We start from the raw sequence: 20,072 nt of genomic DNA on the forward strand, positions 1-20,072 counted from the left end.
TGCAGGCATTGTCCAGGTGAGGGAATTCTGATGCTGCCTTAGGGAAAAGGCCAGTTTGCAGGGAAAGGTGCTGTGCTGCAGAAAGGTGCCCTGGATGGAGGCTCCAAAGCCATCCCCTCATTCTGGGGGATCTGAGGGGTGGCACAGCACTGAAGCGGTCTCAGCACCTGCGGGGACCCCTCTGCCCCAGAGACCTGCTGGTGCTCACAGAATCACAGAACATTAGGAATTGGAAGGGACCTCAAAAGATCATCTAGTCCAATCCCCCCTGCCGTAGCAGGGCACGTAGCTCAGCCACGTTCCTCCCTGCTTCCAGCAGTGGTTCTGCAGGGGTGTCCCTGCTTCGTGCTGCCTGTTGTCTGGAAGCCGTCAGCCGTTATCCCCCTTCCACTTCCCAAGCGTCCAGATTCCTGAGGTGGATGTGCAGGGAAGTACTTTGATAATTCCTGCTTGCTTTCCCCAATCATTTAAATGTGATGGTGAGACACAAGTGGACTTTTGATTTACTATAGCAAAGTTATCTTGCAAGTTACTTGTCTTACAAGTCTGATGAGCAGGTCTCAAGAGTTCTGAGTTATGAACCTGTCATTATCTCCCTCTTTTGCCTTTGGCTGTTTGATTTTCAAAGCTGGGAATGACTTCGGTTGTTGCAGGCACGTTCAGGTTTTGAATGGCTCTGAGTTTGCTGTTATCCTGGAAGATCCCTAGCTGTATTTTCACTCTGATAGTGCTGTGATGGAGCTTGAGAACATGGGCTCTGAGGACAAGCAGTGGCCTGCACCCCTCCTTGACATGCTCTGTGCAGCAGTGGGCTGAGAGCAGAGCTGGTGTGTTTGAGGGTTTTAAGAGGCAGGGTACCAGTTTGGTGACATTTGACTTTAGGTGAACATGCTTGTGCTTGGAGAATGCACGGCAGTGAGTGCAGTCATGTTAAAACACACTGACGGGGTGCAGGCACTGGTGCAGACACACATGTGCACGTTAGTCCATATGCATCTGTTTGTGTGTTCTCATGTGTGCGATTACACCAGGATAACCACACACAACTTTTATAAGCCTCTTTCTTAGCCTTTCATGGGCTCTCATGTTTTTCATTATAAGATTTTAAGCTGTCAGTGACTACCAGCAGCATTTGCCATCAGCTGAGAGCACTGATAACAGGCTCCCAGCCCTTGCAGCAGGTCTGCACCTTCCTTAAAGGCTGGGTGAAGGACAGGAAGGTTGGCTCTGGTGGAGCACACCCCAGGACCAGCTCCCTGCATCCCTGGTGAGAGGTGCAGGGCACAGGCTGTGCTCACTGCAGAGCATCTGCACAGGGAGCTTCCCAGCTCCATCAGCTCAGATATGGAGGTTTCCTCTGAGCTCCACATGGAATCTCATCCTGGGAGGCAGTGCAGATCCTTGCCAGGGGCCAGCTGGCCCCCAATGAACTAGATGAGCTTTAAGGTCCCTCCCAACACAGACCAGACTGCGATTCTGTAAGGTAACTCACCCCACTGCCCTCAGGAGAGAGGACCTCTGCATCTGTGCTCTGCAGCACTGGGAAGGTGACTTTCAATAGACCTGAGCAGTTTCCATCCCTTTTGGGAATCTCTCAGGATTGGACAGGGAACTACATGGATACTTGTAGAGAAAATTTACACAGGGGGAATCATGGCCCACTAGTTTGCTGGCCAAAAACTTGTGTAACTGAAGTCACAGTGGTTCTTGTGATACAGAACACTTTCAGAAATAGCATCTTGGTGGTTACATCTTCATGTGCCCTGCGGAATGATTTCCCAGTCGGGCTGCTGCTGCACGAGCGGATAATAGGCAATTATGTCATCATTGTAATCAATTGAAGTATTTTAATCAAAGCCTTATCAGCGTGATGGAGCATGGAGTACAGCTGCTCACGGACCTGGGGCATGCAAAGGACGAGTGCACAATGCAGAATGTGCAGTGCACGTGTGTGTGTGGTGCTTGCACTGCTGTGGTGTTGAGTTTCTGCTGGGTTAGGAATGATCTCAGTGAGAACAAAACTAAGGAGGGAGCTGAGCTGCATTTCTAAGTGGTTGTTCAGGGGAGCAGGAGGTCCTGTTAGGAGATAACCACAAGTGCTCCACATTAGAACAAAAAATCCTCAAATAGGGATAAACATGTGCCGTGGAAGTGCAGGACCGTACAGCATCAGGAATCATGGGATGGTTAGAAGGGACCTTAAAAATCAGCCAGTTCCAACCTCTGTTCCTTCATCCTGCTATGGAATGGTTGGGCTGTAACAGAATGGTGTGTCTGCTCCCGGGCTTCCCACGAGGAGGAGGAGGAGTTGATCAAGATGAAAGCTGGTTTTCTGCCTTATTCCTAATAAACACAGAATTCCTCCCACAGCACAGGACTGAGGTGCCAGGCTGTGCTCCCAGCTCACCCTGGGCACTGCGCACTGCAGATGTGAGCGGAGCTTCCAGCCTTGGGCATTCCCGTAGGATTCTGCTCTTATGTTGCTGATTTCGACGGAGATGGTTTGAAACCACGTGAAATGTGGGTCTGTTGTTGTTTTTTAGTTTCACTTTCCTCTCTGAAGTAATTCCTGGCAACCCTCTGTGAGGAAGCCAATGTGCTGCATGTTGGGAAGTGCTGCAGCAGCAGCCATGTGCCCTGCAGCAGCCCTGCCATGTGCCCTGCAGCAGCAGCAGTTGTGTGCCCTGCAGCATTAGCCCTGCCATGTGCCCTGCAGCAGCAGCCGTGTGCCTTGCAGCAGCACTGCAGCAGTCACAGGTGCTGTGTTGCTGTGTTCTGCAGTAGCTGCAGCCCCATCTCCACCCCTCAGGACTGGGGTTCTCTTGTCACCCCATGCACAGGGGGAGGTGGCAGAGCCCCAGACTTGGTGCTGAGGCACTGGGCAAATGCTCCACAACAGAGAATCCACTTGAAACCTCCCCAAGCCGTGGGCTTCAGTGAGTCCCATCTCATGTACTCTGGGGTGCTGGGGCCCAGCCACCCCTGGCACCGGGGGTGCCCCCAGTGTTCCCAGTGCAGCAGTCAGAGGGCTGCCTGCTGTGAGGCTCTGCACAGAGGGGCGGCAAGGCAGAGAGCTGTGCAGTGGAGGGGATGAGCTCTTGGTTTTGGCAGCGGGGGATCATCTGCTGTGGGTACAGAGGAGGACCTGGCACTCGCCGGGGCCGAGCACGGAGCCCTGCCTCCAGACAGATGGTCTTCGTGGCACTCAACCCGACCGTTGGGTTGAGCTGGACGTGGTGGACTCAGCCTCACGCCAAACGTGTCTCACATGTTGCATTGACCAGTGTAAGACAAGCATCGCCCTGGAAAGTTTTCATCTGAGATGCTTTGGTTTAAAAAAAGCCCATAAATGTGCAGTTGTTGACAGGAATGGTTGGATTGCACCTGCCTGGTGAGGGATATACGTTACTGAAATTCCCCCAAAAGTTTCCAGTTAAATTTATGCACTATGACAGTCACTAGACCATAAATGATGGCAAGCCCTATCAAGCAGATTGGGTTTCACACTCAGATTGCCTGCCACGTTTGAAAAGCACAGCAGCTCAGTCTTGTGCAGAGCTTAAGGAGGCCAATTAGGTGCATCAAGGTCATCTACCATTTATGTTAGATCCATTTTATGGTCCCTGCTTTACTCAACTTTGGTAAGTCCCAAACATTTATGTCCTTGTTTGTCTCCAAAACCCTATCATGGTGTCAGGAGCAAACCTGTTTGTGGAACCATCTTTGGTTCTTACAGTATATATTAGGAGGAGACTGAAATATGTGTAATGGTCAGAAATGACTGAACAGTAGTTCTTTGGTATTGCAATCCTGACGGGGCAGTCAATAAAACAGAGTCCACCACAGCTCCAGTGAGGCTGGAAAGCTCTGGCTTGCACCTGAGAAATAATAAGGTCAAGGATTTTCTTTCTTCCAGTCTCCCTGGTTGGGTGGAAGAGGGAATTGGCATGTGGACATGGAGACAGCCTTGATGTCTGATGAACTGGAAAGAGCTGTCGACCTCTATACTTCCAGCTTCTCTGCTGGCCAGATGCCCTGAAAGCCCTTCTCAGGGTGGGATGCACATCACAGATGGGAATTACAATAGGTTGGTGCCAATAGCCTGCATTAGCTTCCTTGGCAGTCCCCCTGGAGCTGGAGGAACAGTTGTTTCAGTGTGTGCTCTCCACGGACCCAAGCAGTTGGGTCCCAGTCCCGGGGCAGGAGCCCCTTGGCATTGGCAGATGATGAACACTGAGCCGTGGAGAGCAGCCGATCACTCCTCCCTTCGCCTGTTCACAAACCACAGATACTTTTGTCTCTGTTTGCATGAGCAGAGCGCTGTGTCAACAAGATACGCAGTGGTTTCCAGAGAGGGGTGAGCGTACACAAATGCTGCCAAGATGGTTTGATTTGCTAAAAGCAGTGTGGGGAAGGGTGGGTGATGTGTAGCTGATGTTTTTGCTGAAGGTCAGCACAGAGTTAAGGTTAATAACCAAAAGTTCTGAATTTTCAGGATCATCTTCTGTATTCCTCCATTTCCAAATGCAGTTATTTATGGTTCAATGTTGTGTGTATACACAGAGAGGGAAACGTTGGGCAGCTCTTGACTCCAGGATGACTCAGTTCACCTGCAGAACCCAGATGAGAAGGACCTTGAAGGCTTTTCAGAGTCTCTGCATTTTAAGCTGTGGGTCTGAAATTGGCTCTGTGTTGTTGTAGAGGTTAGATGTGGAAGTGATGCTTGTAGGTCAGAGCCACACACTGCCTGGTGCATTGTCAAAAAGTTCTACCTTCTGTCTTCTTCTGATCCTCCATTTGGAAGGAGGATGCATGTGGACTTGATCTTAAAGGTCTTTTCCAACCTAGTTGATTCTGTGTGTTTCCCCACAGAACAGTAAGAAGATGCAGTTTAACATTTGAACACATGTAAGTCAGTAAAATCCCACCACTGGTTCCTAAGGACAATGGCACAGCAGATGTACAAGGGCTGCAGTTTGTCAGGTCACGTCTCGCCCTAGTGACTCTCTGGAGGAACGTGCTCTGACCTGGGCATAAACATGAAGCGTTTTCAGGCTGCAAGTGAAAATGACGGTCTGGGACCACTCGTGTACAAACAGTGTTGAAATGCCAAGTCTTCTCCACCCCCATCCACCTTATTCTCTGCGTATGTTATGTTTATTCTCTCAGACCCTCAAAGCACGTCCCTTGGGACTCCCAAGTGCCTGGCAGGTGATGAAGGTGGTGGTGGCAGAAGACTCTGACACGAACACAAGTGAGCAGCAAAGCAGTGGGTTGGTTTGCAGACAAGCAGCTCAACTCAAACAAGTTTACAAAGGTTTTGTGTGAGAGATGATGTGGTACATGTGGTGCCACGCTGTTTTTTGACCTGTACATACAGGCTGGAGGTACTTTTTGGAGGGTACTTCACAGCTTGTTCATCATGTTCCTAATGCCTGCATTAGAATTCCTAAACTTTGGTAAAACTTCAGTTTTGGGGTTTTTTTAATGAATCCAAACTGTCTTCCCTAATCCTTGTACGTATTAATAGACAGCAGAGTTCAGTTTAATTTCCTGCAGTGACTTGATGCTTTTTAGATCAAGCTGTGGTGGCCCTGGCAGTTGTGCTTTGGGGAGCCCGGGACAGACGCGAGGGGTGTGCCCAGCTGAGGAAGGTGATGGTCAAGGGGGGGTCTCCCTCACCGAGCTGTGGTGTGCACCTACTGCTGTCAGCTCTTCATCTGCCAAGGCCAGGCTGGACACAGGGGCTTGGAGCAAGCTGCTCCAGTGGAAGGGGTCCCTGCCCGTGGCAGGGGTTGGAGCCGGAGGAGCTTTAAGGCCCCTCCAACCCAACCCAGTCTGGGTTTCTGTGACTCGTAGGAACGGGGATCTTCCTCTGAAGCCGCTGCAGCTCCCTGGAGCTTGGCTTCAGCTCAGCTCTGCTGTTTTTCCGTACCTGCCCAGCTCTGCGGCTGGGTTTCTCCTGGTCCTTTGTGTGGCCGGGGGCATCCTCCCGCTCGAGGCGAGGCCGTCACCTCGTCCCCATCTCCTCACTCCCTGCTGCCGGGCACGGAGCTGCGCTGTGCCAGCCGCCGCCCCGCGCGCCTCTGCGTGCCCGTGCGGGGCCTCCTTGGGCAGCGGCGCGGGCTCAGGTGGCCGCGGGCGCCGCTCCCGCAGAGCGCTCTCAGCTCCCGCCACGGCGCGGCCGCTCCCGCTGCGCCCGCACGCGCCGGCTCCGTGCCCCGCGCTACCGGAGCCCCCGGGAGCCCGGCCCCGCGCGCGGGCCGGTGCCCGCCCCGGCTCTGCCGGCTCCGGGAGGCGCGCGGGGAAACGGGCGCATCCCGCGGGCAGGCGGCGCGCGCTGCAGCGGCCCGCAGCGATGTCCCCGCTGCGGGCTCCGGCGGGAAGTCCGTGGGAAGGTTTATCCCGGATGGAGCCGCCTCTGCTCGCGTCAGGGCAGAGCTCGGCCTCCTCCTTTCCTCCCCCTTTGTCACCACCGGGCCTGCAGGAACGTGCGGGCTGTCTTAGCTTGTTCCCCCTAGGCAGAGCCCTGGCCCTCGTGCCCTGCTCTGCAGTACCAGGACACTGCTTGATTCTGGGGGCTTGTTTTTAACACTGCTTCAGAGGGGTTTGTTAATGTGATGAAAGCCACAAATGGCACTTCACTTTGAATTAGTGATGCTTTTCAATTGTAAGCCCTCACCTGCATCGTGTTGTCACTGTGTTATTCTCGCTACTCCTAATTTCCACATTTCACTCTGCCTTTGCTCCCGCTGGCCGTGTTAGAACGTGTTTCCAGTCACACAGACACAATAATGAGGGTCTGAAACTTTTGTTTTATACGAGGGAACAGAGAATGAGATGTCAGAGTGGCTCCTGCGAGTGGTAATGCAGAAAGTCATATGTGAGGTGCTGCAGCCCCTTGTAGGTTTGTTTCAGGCGTTATCCTGTTATTGGAAGCGTCTGATTCACCTTCTGAGAAAACAGAAGCTGCACACAAAGGGAGAGATTTGCTTTCTCTGCTGTGAAAAGCTGCCGCAAGCAGGGGTCCTATTAAGACAGCTGGAAAGTTGCTTCAGCTTGTTACGCTTGTAAGTTTTATTGGTTTTTGATTACACATTTGAATGCTGTGTGTTCCAGGTTGCCGAGTTTTAATTAAAAGGCAATAGTCTTGATGTTAGATTGCTTTGTTGTCTGCATTATGCAGACTATAATGCATGCGAGTGCTGGGGTGAGTTCTTCCAATGTGCATGGCTTATTTAGGATACAGAAGGTTGCACCTTCCAGCACCTGCCTACAGACAAACCATACGCTTTAAGGAGCTGGGTTTATTACAGCTAATTTCTTTCAAGAACTACAGTGATCAAATAAATGGGGTTGGAAATAAGGGGGTGGGGGGGTGGTGTTCTCCCTCTGTCCTGCAGCTTGTCTCTCCAATCCAGTATTCTTTTCTAGCCTGGCAGGGTGGCTGCAGTGGGAATGTTGTGTACTGGAAACCCTCCGTAGTGCTGCAGCTTGTCTGTAAAGGTGAGGTTTGGTTTAAACAAGCCTGCAGTCCTGGGGCGTGCTTCTGCCCGCAGTAGCTGCAGCAGTCCCTCAGGTCTACCGGGTCACCACTTTGCACTCATGGAGCTAAAAGGTTCTACCCTGAGTTTCAAGCCATTAAGCGTGTTCAGAACTGTTAAGCAGCAGTGGGCAGGTCTGGTCCTCAATTTGCCATGGCTGTGTACAGCCTGGTTAGTGTGGCTGTCGATCTGAAGTGCTGGTGTTGGTGGACTCTGTGTAACAGCATTTAACCGTGCACACACATTTCCTTAACCTGGTCATTGCAGTTACGAGGAACGAGCTCTGTATCTCGAAGCAATAATCCAGAACCATAAAGAAGTAATGACATTTGAGGATTTTGCCACTCAGGTCTTTTCTCCCTCTCCCAGCTACTCCCTCGGTGGAACTGGTGAGTCTCTGCACGTTCTTCTTCTCTTTAGCACTAAGAAGCACTTGAGCGGCAGATGTACACCTGTTTTTTGTAGATAAATGCTTGCAAATTTAAGACGACCATTCTTCCCCTGAAACAACTAATGAATATCAAAAGGAACGATGACATTCATTTTAATTTGTTTTGCATCAGAGCTATTCACTGTGCTCCTTTCTTCAGCTATCCTGTTAACCCCCGAATCTAGCAAGGTTAATGAACTTTCTCTCAGTAATGTGCTCTGGTCCATTCAGGAGGATGGGTTTCTTGCTGAGCTGGGAATATGTTGTTCAAAAGCTATGCCTGAATCGGTGCTTACTTATCGAGAAAGAGTTCCTCGCAGTAGAAGCCGTTGCTACTAATGCTAAATGGGGATTATGCTGCCGAGATACCAGGGTCAGGGATTAATGCACAAGAAATGTAAGAGCAGTGCTCTGCACGGAAACCACAGCAGCCAGCAGTATGCTAACAGATCCCTTCAATATACATGGTCAGGCTGCCTTCCCACACCTGGCCTGGAGCCTGCTTGAGTTGGGTTAATGTATGGAAGGATACACATACGTGTATACGTGTGTGTATCTATATGTATGTACATACACACACATGAATGCTGATCAGCACTCATCAGCCTTGCTGAAAGATGGAGATGTAATGCTGTGAGCTTGGATGCTAGCGAGCAGCCAGTAAGACACGAACTGCTGCTTTGCTCTGTCTTTGCTCTCGTTTAAATAAACGCCTCCTGAAAGGCAGCTTTGACTCTGAAATGCAGATTTCCAGTGCCCCCAAGATGTGTTTTTCCAGCCTCCAAAAAGTGTATGGTCCCCGTGTGCTGGACTCCCTAACAAAGATTCCTTAATCCCTTTTTTACACTCAGAGGGGAAACTGGCACTTTCTCATTACTCCCTGCTCCTCTTTCGGATTGTTTAATAGATTATTTCAAACCTGTCTAAATGTTGCAGGACATCTGCTCTATTTCTCTTTAGCCTGACTTGTTAGCAAATATCTTCCATCTAAACTGAAAAATTGAAGGAAGAAATTAAATTTACCAAAATAAATCACTTACAAATAAAATCAGGCGTGCACCATTGTTTAACGTTACTGGCTCCGGTCCTGGAGCTCCCGGAGCTTTGTTGGGAGATAAGAGAAGGCTGCAGGGCCGGTGCTGGTGGCCAGCAGCAGCAGGCAGCAGGCAGTGGAGATAAGCAAGCTGGCAGGAGGAGAGGAGAGCTGGGCCATTAACATAATCGCGCCTCCGCTTCCTGGAGAGGCGTCAAGAAACACAGCGATGGCCTCTATTGATCTCTGCTGAACTGGAATACTAAACAACATTAGAAAAGCTTATAACTTAAAGCTTTGATTAATGTTTTCTACATTAAAAAGTAGAACAGCTGTGAATTAAATTCTTTTATACACTCTGCCAGAAGTCTGAGACAAAAAAAAATGATGGGTTTCAATAGACGTGGAGCCTGCGTGCCAGTGTTGTTCGCGCTGTGAATCACTATCTGTTGACGCATCAGCAAATCAAAGTGCAGCTCTATGGGTGTATTTTAACTGCTTTGCTCTGTGCATAATTGTATTTCGCTTTCACATTCTTCTTGCGGCACACAGTGATCGTATTATCTGCAAATTCAGGTTGACAAGCAAGGACACAGTCATTTGGTAATGCCGGAGTCATACTTTCTGAAGTCTCTGATACGTTTTCTATGCTGAAACTATTTAAGATGTTTCCTAATACGTACTTTAGTTTGCCAGAGCACTGTTAAACCAGTAGTACCTGAATGTGGTTTTGTGATTTCAGGATTTTATTTGTTTTTAAGAGTAAGCCTGCCACAGTCAGGTCCTGGTTTTTGGACTTCCAAACATCAGAATTTATGTCACAAAAAACTGGAGGCTGGTCCTGATTTCCGGCATCAAACCCTTTGCTTCAGAGACTTTCCTCACCTTACCCAGTGATTTACTTGCATCTGTAGTGGGATGTTCCCGAGAGTCGGGTCAGGGGTTACCATTAAGATGTTTTTTCCATCACTTGCCCAAGGAGCAAGGAGGCTGAATGCAAACTGCAAAGCTCCGGCCCAGGCAGCAGCTGCTACACGGCAAGTCCCTGTCCCACAGCCTTGTGTGGAGCTGTGCACAGATCCCAAGCATCCCTCAGCATTTTCCCGCCTTTGCTGTGGCTTAGACTGGGGGGATGCTACCAGCAGCATTCAGAAATAAAGAACGCACCAGCTTGGGTGCAGCTGGCCCAGGTTTGCTGCATCTCTTCATTCCTGCTGGTGATTAGGAATAGGAAGGGATGTAAAACTCTACTGGAGCCGCTGTCAGTGTGGGTGCAGTGGGGGCAAGCAGGACGGTCTCAGCCATGAGCAGCACTGCTCTGTGTTCTCCAGCACACAGCCTGTCCCTCTGTGCCATGGGCACTTAGACCTACTCCAAGCTTAGACTCACCTGCCCTAATGCCTGTTGCTTGAGGATCGGGGATGGTGTTTCTGTCCATGTGAGAGGGGAATTTCTGTTCTGAAATGGAAAAAATGAATCACAGAGCAGTGAATGAGTGGAGCTGACACAGGTCTGTGCTTCCCCTTCTCCGGTAACAAGGCAGCTGCCCAGCTTAAACTGTTCAGGTAAAATTCAGATGAATTCTCCTCTGATCTTAATCCCAGTTAATTGGAATCCTGTCATCGCTGCGTATACATGTGCGCGAGAGAAGGGGGCAGTGAGTAAGTGTGCTTTTTTTTAAACTGAAGCTTGTTTTTATCAGTCAATACGGTACAAGAAGCAAATCAGATTTGTGAAATGAATCACTTATCTGGCTGTTAATGGCACACATTATTGGGGTGTTATTAACTGTCATCTATTTATTTGAACTCAATGTTTTTATGTTTTCTGATGGTGCCCCAGGGATGCTGCCCCTGGACTCAGCTGGGATGGGGCTTTCTTACAAGGATGCCCTGGCTCTCCGCTTCCACACATGGCCTCGCAGGTGCATGAAAATCATCCAGTTGAGACCCTCTCTTGCTGTTTTCAGAAGCAGAGCCTGAAACTCCCCTCACGTAGCACAGAGAGCTCTATGTATCTCAAAGGCTGGAAGAGCCTCCTGGTAGGCAGAATGGGCATCCCTGAGCTCATTGAGGGGATGTGCAGATTAGGAACAAAAGATGAGAATTCGGGCCTTTGTTGTTAAACTGGTACATTACATGCTGTATTTTAATTAGGCTGGGTCTGAGAGTCAGCCCAGGAAATCCTCAGTAATCCAACACTAGTGAATTACTCTTATCCTTTCCCTCTGCAGATTTCTCTCAGGTTCGGGGATGGGGTTTAAGCTGCTATCTTTTCCTGCTGTTGCTCCCTCAGCCAAAAAGAAAAGCAATTATTCACCAAAATGCTTGTGTGTTCCTGAAGAAACGCCATCAAACTGAAGCAGGCACAAACAGATACAAAAGCATTCCAACTCTAATTACCTCTGGGACTAAAGAGCGCTTGTTGGTTTGTTGTTTGGGGTTTTCTTTTTCACTTGAGCTCAGCAGCCAGAATGGTTTTAGCCCTTAGGAAATGGAAGCAGTCAGGTGTGCCAGGAGGGGAAAGAGGCCTTTAGGCTCACAGGGGCAGATTTCTGCTCTGGAGGCAGCCCCCAGCTCTGCTTGTCAGCAGCGTGGACTTGCAGTTGGTGCTCAAAGGGTTAACTGGAGCGGGCACACTTGACTGCTGAGAGGACTGATCTAATCACTGCCATATCCAAGTGCATCTGTTCACCATGAGGTCATCCTTGTGCATGCTAATGATTTGGAAAATAAAGCATAATGCTTGACGTTATCAGGAGGGATAGAGTGTGCATCTTGGCTAGCAGCTATTGTGGAATGAAGCACAGCAGAAGCATCCCAGGGTCTTGCTTTCCATTTCTGTGGTTTAAAGCACTGTTTTCAGTGGAGCGTCAGGAAAACCGTGCTGGAAGAGTCTGCCATGTGCTATCTGTTGATAAATGGATTCTTTAATGAATGTTAGAGCATTGCCCAGGAGCAACACTTGAGTTGAGGAACTGCGGAGGTTTGCAGCGTTCTTGGTTTGACGCCTGCCTGTGATTTACATAAGCCCGGGACTCTGCAGCCTTTCTCTTGGAAAGGTGACACACGCTCTGCCTTTGTCTCTGGACTTCTACACACTTACAATCCTTGTAGAAAATCCTTGAGTGTCCCACAAGCGAGATGAGCTTTATTTTAAGACACTTTTTGCTGGATGCCCAGCTGCATCTTTCCCACTTCAAAGAAAAAAGGAGTATTTCAAATGGCCATGTCAATTTTAAAATCTGTCCTTTGACAGAAACAAAACCAACCCTGTTGTCATAAACAGATCTGTGTTTTTTATAATGCTAATAGAGTAATGATTCTCCTTGGGTTAGCTTGGGTTTTCTGGGGTTTGTTTTACTTCTTTGTGCATTTCCTTGCAAAGCTGTAGGTGTTTGGCCAGGTCTGGGTGAGACAATAAAAGTCTCTCCAGGTTCTGTGTAATATTTCAGTATATTTTTAGGGAAGCCAGAGGGGGCTGGACATTAAAACCCACAGATCTGAAACAAGCCGCAGTGCTGTGTTGCTGGAGCATGCACAGCACACCCGAGTGTGGGTCGGATCAACGTGACTGTGCAGCCTGGAATGAAAAGACGAGTTTCTGGTGACTGGGACATGGGGAATCCCAGATGCTGCTGGCAGGAGAGGCCGTGCTGACCCTGCCCCACAGTCGTCACGGCTGGGATGCTGCTGTGGAGCTACACACGGTGCTTGGACACGGGCTTGGACCTCAAAGCTGAATCTGGCCTTTTCCAGTACAGGCGCTGCCCTGGAGCGCGGAGGGAGCCCAAGGAGTCCAGTCATTAGCACGAGCTCATTTCCAGGTCCGAGTGGGAAGGAGCATGTGCAGTGCAGGTGCCGGATGACTGTAGAGGTTGTCCAGGCCCTAAACAAAGAGGAGAAGCTTGGGGAGGTGGAGCAGAGAACTGAGAAACTGAGAAAGCACGAGGATCAATCCCTGTGTTGACACATGGATGCTGCCAACAGAGTCACAGTTGAGCTGCACGATGAAGCGGTGCCTGGGTGGAAGTGCACGCTCCTGCCACAGGAGCACTTGTTACAGCTGCAGGGACAACACTGGAAGCCAGAGGTTCTTCCTCTTCCGGACTCGGGCAGCAAGTGAAGCCCTTTCCCAGGCTGTGGAGTCTTCCGTAATTCATCAGCCAGTTATGCATTTAGCAGTCTGAAGGGTTCAAGCACTGTATGAGGGAACAAAAGGAGCTCCTGCATCCTCAGTACTCTGTGGGATGTGCCCTTGTCAGACCCTTTGGGTTCAGTTGTGCATGTTGACAGTGTGATAGTTCGTATTTTTACATGAAAGAGAAATACTTTCTCAGTCAGTCAAACTCTGATTGTCCCTGTAGGGGTTGGAACTGGTCTGTTATTAACCAGGGCAAACTCATGGTGAATACCAGAGTGGGTATCAGAGTGGCATCAGCTCTACCCCCAAGCTCCAGTGATTGAAGGGGCTGAAGCAGGGCACTGCAAGAGGACCAGGCCTGGTTCAGATGGTGACCCCATGCAGGTCGGTCAGGAAGCTGCTGTTCCTCTGCACTCCCTGCTGCAGGATCTCCCCTCTGCCTGCCTCCTGTGAGGACACAGCGCAGCGCTGGAGCTGCTGCTCCCTCGGGGTCTGCAGTGGAGTGGGATGAGCGCAGCCCCAGGCCCAGCCTGTGCTCCTGCTGCTTCCTGGTCCAGTGACCGGCTCCGAGCAGCTCTGCAGCCATGACCTGCGGCAGAGACCATGGCCAGGGCAGGATTCGCACCGGTCGTAAGCACAGGATGGGGAAATACTGGTGTGACCTGATGGGCCCTGTGCTGCGGTGACAGCTCCCTGTGCAGATGCATGTCAGCCCTGCAGCCGCAGAGGAGAGCTCTGGTGCAGTGCCAGTGGAGTGCAGGAGCAGTGCCAGTGCAGTGCCAGTGCAGGACCAGTGTAGTGCCAGTGCAGTGCCAGTGCAGTGCCGGTGCAGTGCTAGTGAAGTGACAGTGCCATGTCAGTGCCGGTGCAGTGCTGATACAGTGCCAATGCAGTGCTAGCGTAGTGGTGGTGCAGTGCCGGTGGTGTGCTGGTGCAGTGCCATTGTAGTGCTGGTGTAGTGGCAGTGTAGTGCTGGTGTACTGCTAGTTCCACATCAGTGCAGTGCTGGTGTAGTGCTGGTGCCATGCTGGTACAGTGTTGCTGCTGCAGACTGCAGTGCCAGAAGGAGGCTTTGGCCAGGGTCAAGTCAGAACAGCTCCAGTGCCTAAAGGGGCTGCAGGAAACCTGGAGAGGGGCTCGGGACAAGGGCCTGTAGGGACAGGCCAAGGGGAATGGCTTGAACCTGCCAGAACAGGGGAGACTGAGATGAGCTCTTAGGCAGAAGCTCTTCCCTGTGAGGGTGCTGAGGCGCTGGCCCAGGGTGCCCAGAGAAGCTGTGGCTGCCCCATCCCTGGCAGTGTTCAAAGCCAGGTTGGACACAGGGGCTTGGAGCAAGCTGCTCCAGTGGAAGGGGTCCCTGCCCGTGGCAGGGGTTGGAGCTGGAGGAGCTTTGAGGTCCCTTCAACCCAAACCAGGCTGGGGTTCTGTGATTCTGTGGTTTCCTCCAAATGCCCCCCCTGGGTCAGGCAGGCTCAGGGTGCTGCTGCTCATGTGCTTTCAGTCTCTCCTGGTGAGAGGAGGACAGAGCACATCACCATGCTGGGTGGATCAATTAACTGCTGCTATGATTCCCTCTGGAATTTTCTACCTTCACATTTACTGGGAAGGAAAACAAAGACGCCACAGATGTGTCACAGCTGATGGGTTGATGAGGGGGACAGGTCATGGCGGCTGTGAAAACTCCATGGGCCTTCTCAAGTATGAACATTCGGAATCCTTAACGACCACGCACCGTGTCGTGATCTGTTTGTACCTGCTTGGGCTGCACACTAAGGACCACCTTTCTGGTCTTCCATACAGTAGAAGCTCATGAGATCCTTTTGCTGAACACATGAAGCCCTGACCTTCAACCACTGACACACTGCAGCCTTCAGGTGGTTGGCTGGGCTGAGAGGAGCCCTCTGACGTTACTGCACCCGGGGCCTGCCAGGGGAGATGCCTCAGCGCCGGCCTGCCGCATGTGCTGTCCTTGGCGAGGGCTCGGCTGGCTTTGGTTTGGAGCTGGACCTGGCAGCGCAGTGCTGGGGGCTCCGGCCTCTGCTCTCCATAGAATCCCAAGTTGTTTGTCCATCATCAGTACCAACACTGCTGTGTATGTGTGTGTGGTGCAGGGGGTGTGTGTATGTGTGTACGGTGCAGGGTGTATGTGTGTATAGTGGAGGGTGTATGTGTGTATAGTGGAGGGTGGTCTAGAGGAGTTGTTTTGCTTCCAGGAGGGTTACTCTGCTTCACAAGTTGAAGAGAAATGGCTCAAAGATCCTTCTGTCCTAGAGCATGTGCCCTGGTGCTGTAGAAACCAGCTTTGTTCTGGTCAGTAGATATAAGATGATAAAAGCTCTCCAGAAGGTGACTCTTCATTTAAAGTGTATTTGTATCTGTATTAATAACTGAATTCTTAATCCCCTGCTGCAAGGAACATACTTTAAGAGCTTAATCCTTCACCTGCATAAAGCATTTCTACCTGTAAGAGACCATGGAGGCCTCTGATGGGCGTTCATGTGCAGTGTTCACAGGCGGGCACAGGGCTGCCTGTAGCAGGGTTTTGCCTGTGTGAGTGACTCCCTATGGGTGGGAAGGGTTTGTGCTCAGGGATTGTCACTGTGCACCTCCTGTGCTGCCCAGCCTGCCGCGTGTGGGAGAAGGGGATCTGTGAAGCCTCAGATCTTAACTCAATTTGATCTTTGGAGGTGTCACTGAAGCAAGAGCCTGACGTCTCCTCGCACCACATTGGCAAGTACGGCAGGAGCTGAAGGTCACGTCGTGTTCCAGCGTTTCCCTCCCTGTGTTTTCAATCCACAGAACAGCTGGGGCAGGACGAGCCCCGGGGGCACCCGTTTCTCTCTGGTCCCTGGGGATACCGGGGTGAACTTTGGGTCCCGACTTGTCCTTACACTGGAGCCACCCACCGGGTGCCACTGCCGTGATGCCGTGGCCGGTTTCGGCTGCTGCTGCTCTGACGCCTGTTGTGTTCTCTCCCCTCAGATTAGAATAAATTCCGGTCTCGTTACGGTAATTGCCGCAGGTAAGAGCGATGCTTCCCCTGCTGCTGCCCGTGTGCTCCACCACTAATAGCCCTGCTTCTCCTGCTCCTCCTGCGCTCGGTGCATGGCGGCTCTGGGGCTCTCGGGTCTGTCTCTGCCTGTCTCTGTCACCTCAGCCCCATCTCCTTGTGCTTCCTGCACCCTGCGGTGCCCAGCGCCCATCCCAGCGCCTGCTGCTCCCTCTGCTGTGCCGGGCACGGCCGGTGCCGGGACCTGCCGCTGCGGGAAGTGTTTGGCCACGGCCGGGCCCGTTTGTGCGTGTTTGTGGCCAGGGATGGGATCGGGGATGGGGCAGCCGCCAGGAATGGGCTGCAGGGCAGCACCCGCGGCGGTGCTCACCCGGAAACAGGGAATGCTGCCGCTGGGCTCCCCCCTTTGTGGGAATTCTTTGGCCAAGTTGTACACGTCAGGCACTGACCCCCGTGAGTCGAGAGCGAATGTTCGGTGTTTGCCACGCTGCTGCCCGGTTCTGACAGCGTCTGATTTCACACCGTGTGTGCCCCTCTGAAACACACACGGCAGGAGAGGGGACGCGCCTCTGTATCGCTGCAGAAGGGAGCTGAGCCTCCCGGGAGCACCTTCCGCAGCGGCACCGGCGGCGCCGGCTCTCGGCAGCCCCCTCGCCCCGCACGGCTGATCCCGGCCCCGCACGGAGCTGCAGCTCCCTTGCAAGGCGCCAAGTAATTATGGCCCGTGCCAGACAGCTTGCAAGTGGAATTACAATATTTGTATGGAGCTGCCTCCTTTGTGGCCGGGGCTCACTCCGCAGCTGCCGCCGCCCCATCAATCACGGCGGTTTGGGGAGCTCCAGGCTGGTGGCACAGCTCGGGGCTCGCCAGGAGAGCCGGCACTGCAGGAATGTGCGGGTTGGTGATGCGGAGCAGAGTGAGGTGTGAGCCCTGCTCCCCGCTCCTCACTCCCTGCTTCCTATTCCCCGCTCCCGCAGCCGCCTGCCCTCAGCCGCGGGCCCTGCTTTGTTCTGCACTTGCATGAATATTGCTCGAGCTCGTCTGTTGGGTGAAAACTGCATTATTTTGACCATCTGCCGCGCTGCCGCACCGCAGGAATGTGGGGCGCGACACCTCCCTCGCAGCCCTTCCCTCCCCCTGCAGACAGCAGCACCCAGCTCTGGTTCAGCCCCTGCCCGGCAGCTCCGCGGTTGTCACAGAAATGCCCGTACCGCAAAGTCAGGTTTTTCACCTTTCCTTAATGCGCTGTTTCCCCTCAGTCCCGTGTCCGGCGGGACAAAGCGGTGAGTACAGATTGCCTTGGACATGCAAACGCCGGTCTGTGAACGGCGGGGCCTGCCGGCGGGACCTGGGTTGGCTGCAGCCCCCAGCAGTGCCCAGCTCACCCAGGCCTGAGGGTCTCCAGCCAAAGCACAGGGACTGAGGGGTAGCCCCGGCAGAGGGAGCGGAGCACACCCCGTGCGCGGCCACCTCCGAGGGCTCTGTGCCGCGTGTAAGGACACGGAGCCTGTGGAGCAAAGGCAGCGCAGGAGGGGCCGGGCTGCAGCTCCTGCCCCCCTCTCACCCCCATTGTTCTTCACTCTGGGCTCCAAGAGCTGCGGGCCCCTCTCTCATTAAGACCTGTTCAGCCCCGGCCGCCGCTCGTCAGCACCTGTGGGGGAGTCATCGCAACGAAACCTGGTGGTGCTGAGCCATGAAGTGCTGCAGCTGCGGCTGCAGCCACCCCAGCCCACACGTAACGGCCCCGCACGGGGGGTGCAGGTCACTGATGTGATGGGTCCTGTTCAAGAAGTGGAACTAATCAGAAAAGACTGGGATTCTTTGAGATTTTTATCAGGGTCCAAGATGCCTCCCATAGAGCATTCACACTATGGAGACTCATTTCCAGCTCCCTGCAGTAGATCAAATACAGGAGAGCATAGTTTTATAACAGCAGACCATAGTTTTATACAGCACATGCTTGAAAGAAGCGTTTTTAGAGCTGTCAGGTGGGGAGCTGTGAGCGGACAGGATGGATGCTCCTGCTCCCCAAGGTGGCAATGTTGCGGTGGCTGCTGGTGCCACCAGTGCAGGGGCTGCACCAACCGGGGCGCCAGGACTGAGGGGGTCACTGCTGGGGGGGGTGTTGCATGAGCCCTGCTTTGGAAAGCTGAGAAAGGGAAATTCCTCATTTCTCAAGGAAAGCTGGAAAGTGCCCTCAGCTGCCTGGGTCAGACTCTATAGAATCCCATGAACCCCAGCCTGGTTTGTGTTGGAATGGACCTTAAAGCTCCTCCAGCTCCAACCCTGCCACAGGCAGGGACCCCTTCCACTGGAGCAGCTTGCTCCAAGCCCCTGTGTCCAACCTGGCCTTGAGCACTGCCAGGGATGGGGCAGCCACAGCTTCTCTGGGCACCCTGTGCCAGCGCCTCAGCACCCTCACAGGGAAGAGCTTCTGCCTAAGAGCTCAGCTCAGTCTCCCCTCTGGCAGGTTCAAGCCATTCCCCTTGGCCTGTCCCTACAGGCCCTTGTCCCAAGCCCCTCTCCAGGTTTCCTGCAGCCCCTTTAGGCACTGGAGCTGCTCTCAGGTCTCCCCTTCAGGAGCCTTCTCTTCTCCAGCCTGACCCAGCCCTGCCTCTGTTTACCACTGCCCGGCTCTCCGCAGGGCTGGTTCGGAGGGGTGGGGCGGTGCTGCCTCTGCCGCGGTTCTGTGCCCCCGTCACGGTGCCCTCTGCTCTCCTCTGTTCCAGGCTGCCTCAGCGCCAGCGCCGACCTCGAGGTGTCCCTGGGGGTGGCTGCGCGGCGCTCGCCCTCGCTGCGGGTTCCCGGGCGGATGCGGAGCTCGGCCAGCGCGCTCTGCGGCGCCGCGGGGCTCCGGGACCTCCACACGGACGCGTGAGCTCCTGCTCCTCGGACGTGCGGGTTCGCGGGGGGGGACGCGGGGGCTCCGCTCTCCAGACCCGCAGCTCTGGTGTCAGCAGACGCTGCCCATGACCGGACGTCGCCTCCGTTACCACCATGTTTTGCTCCATCGCTTCCATCGCAGAGCAGAGGGAGGTGACCGGGTGCTCCCACCACTGGAGCAGCGTCAGCCCGGCAGCAGCACAGCTGCTCCCCAGCACCAGTGCACAAGAGCTGGCGTCGCAGCCAGAGGACACGAGCCAGCACTGATACCTGTTACTTAACGTAGCTTTAGAGCGTTGTGTTGGTCATCCCGGCCAGCACCTGGTCCTGCGTCAGGGAATTGTGTCCCCAGACGGGTTTTCACATCCGTGGCCACCCAACAACTGCTCCCCTCCCGTGCACAGCGGGTGAAGGATGGGGATGCTGCCCAGCCTGTGTTCCACCTCTGCTCCTCTGCTGTTGTCTGCTCATCCAGCACCAGTTCTGCTCCTGTAACTGGGAATTGGTAACCATCATCACAGATATCATTTACCAGAGAGCCAGGAGGGTGCTGCCAGCCTCACGCAGTGGCAGCACCTCCATTAACACCAGTTTAACTGCGGTACCTTGTGCAGGGTCACACGTGTCAGTACCTTGTGTGTGCAGCCTTCCCAGCCCGTTGTGCTGGTGCAGCGCAGTGGAGCAGCAGCTCCTGTCCTTGGTGCCCATCGCCCATGGGTGCTGTCTGGTCACCGAGGTGGCAGCCTCCCGGGCACCCTCCAGTGCTGCTGCCCCGCTGGGTGCAGCCTCTGGGCTGCAGGGCTCCCACTGTGGACAGCAGCGACTCCTCAGCTGCAGCACCATTGGCTGTGATGGCGGCTGCAACCGGAGAACAGACACAACCCAACTCCCTTTGAAGAGCAAAGGCCACGACTCACAGCAGCGACCTCTTGGGTCCCCCAGTCACCGCAGCCGGGCCACGCTCTGCACCCTGCGGCCTCACTGCTTACAACAACTGGATCTGCAAGTGTTGGGTGGGCAGAGTCCTCC

The 20,072-nt window shown here is 53.4% G+C and overlaps 1 protein-coding gene across 1 annotated transcript in view; it reads left to right on the plus strand.

The window, feature by feature from the left end:
• Positions 1-20,072, plus strand: part of RALGAPA2 (Ral GTPase activating protein catalytic subunit alpha 2) — a gene marked incomplete at its 3' end in the record, with an annotated part of 116,770 nt that overhangs the window by 96,503 nt on the left and 195 nt on the right. Inside the window, exons 39-41 of the mRNA XM_080615981.1 lie at positions 7,812-7,933; positions 18,890-19,034; positions 19,716-20,056. Of these exons, the coding sequence (XP_080472107.1) occupies positions 7,812-7,933; positions 18,890-19,034; positions 19,716-20,056 (608 nt within the window). The remainder of the gene's footprint in view (positions 1-7,811; positions 7,934-18,889; positions 19,035-19,715; positions 20,057-20,072) is intronic.

Source organism: Psittacula echo, assembly GCF_963264785.1.
Source record: "Psittacula echo genome assembly, chromosome: 4".
NCBI lineage: Eukaryota > Metazoa > Chordata > Aves > Psittaciformes > Psittacidae > Psittacula > Psittacula echo.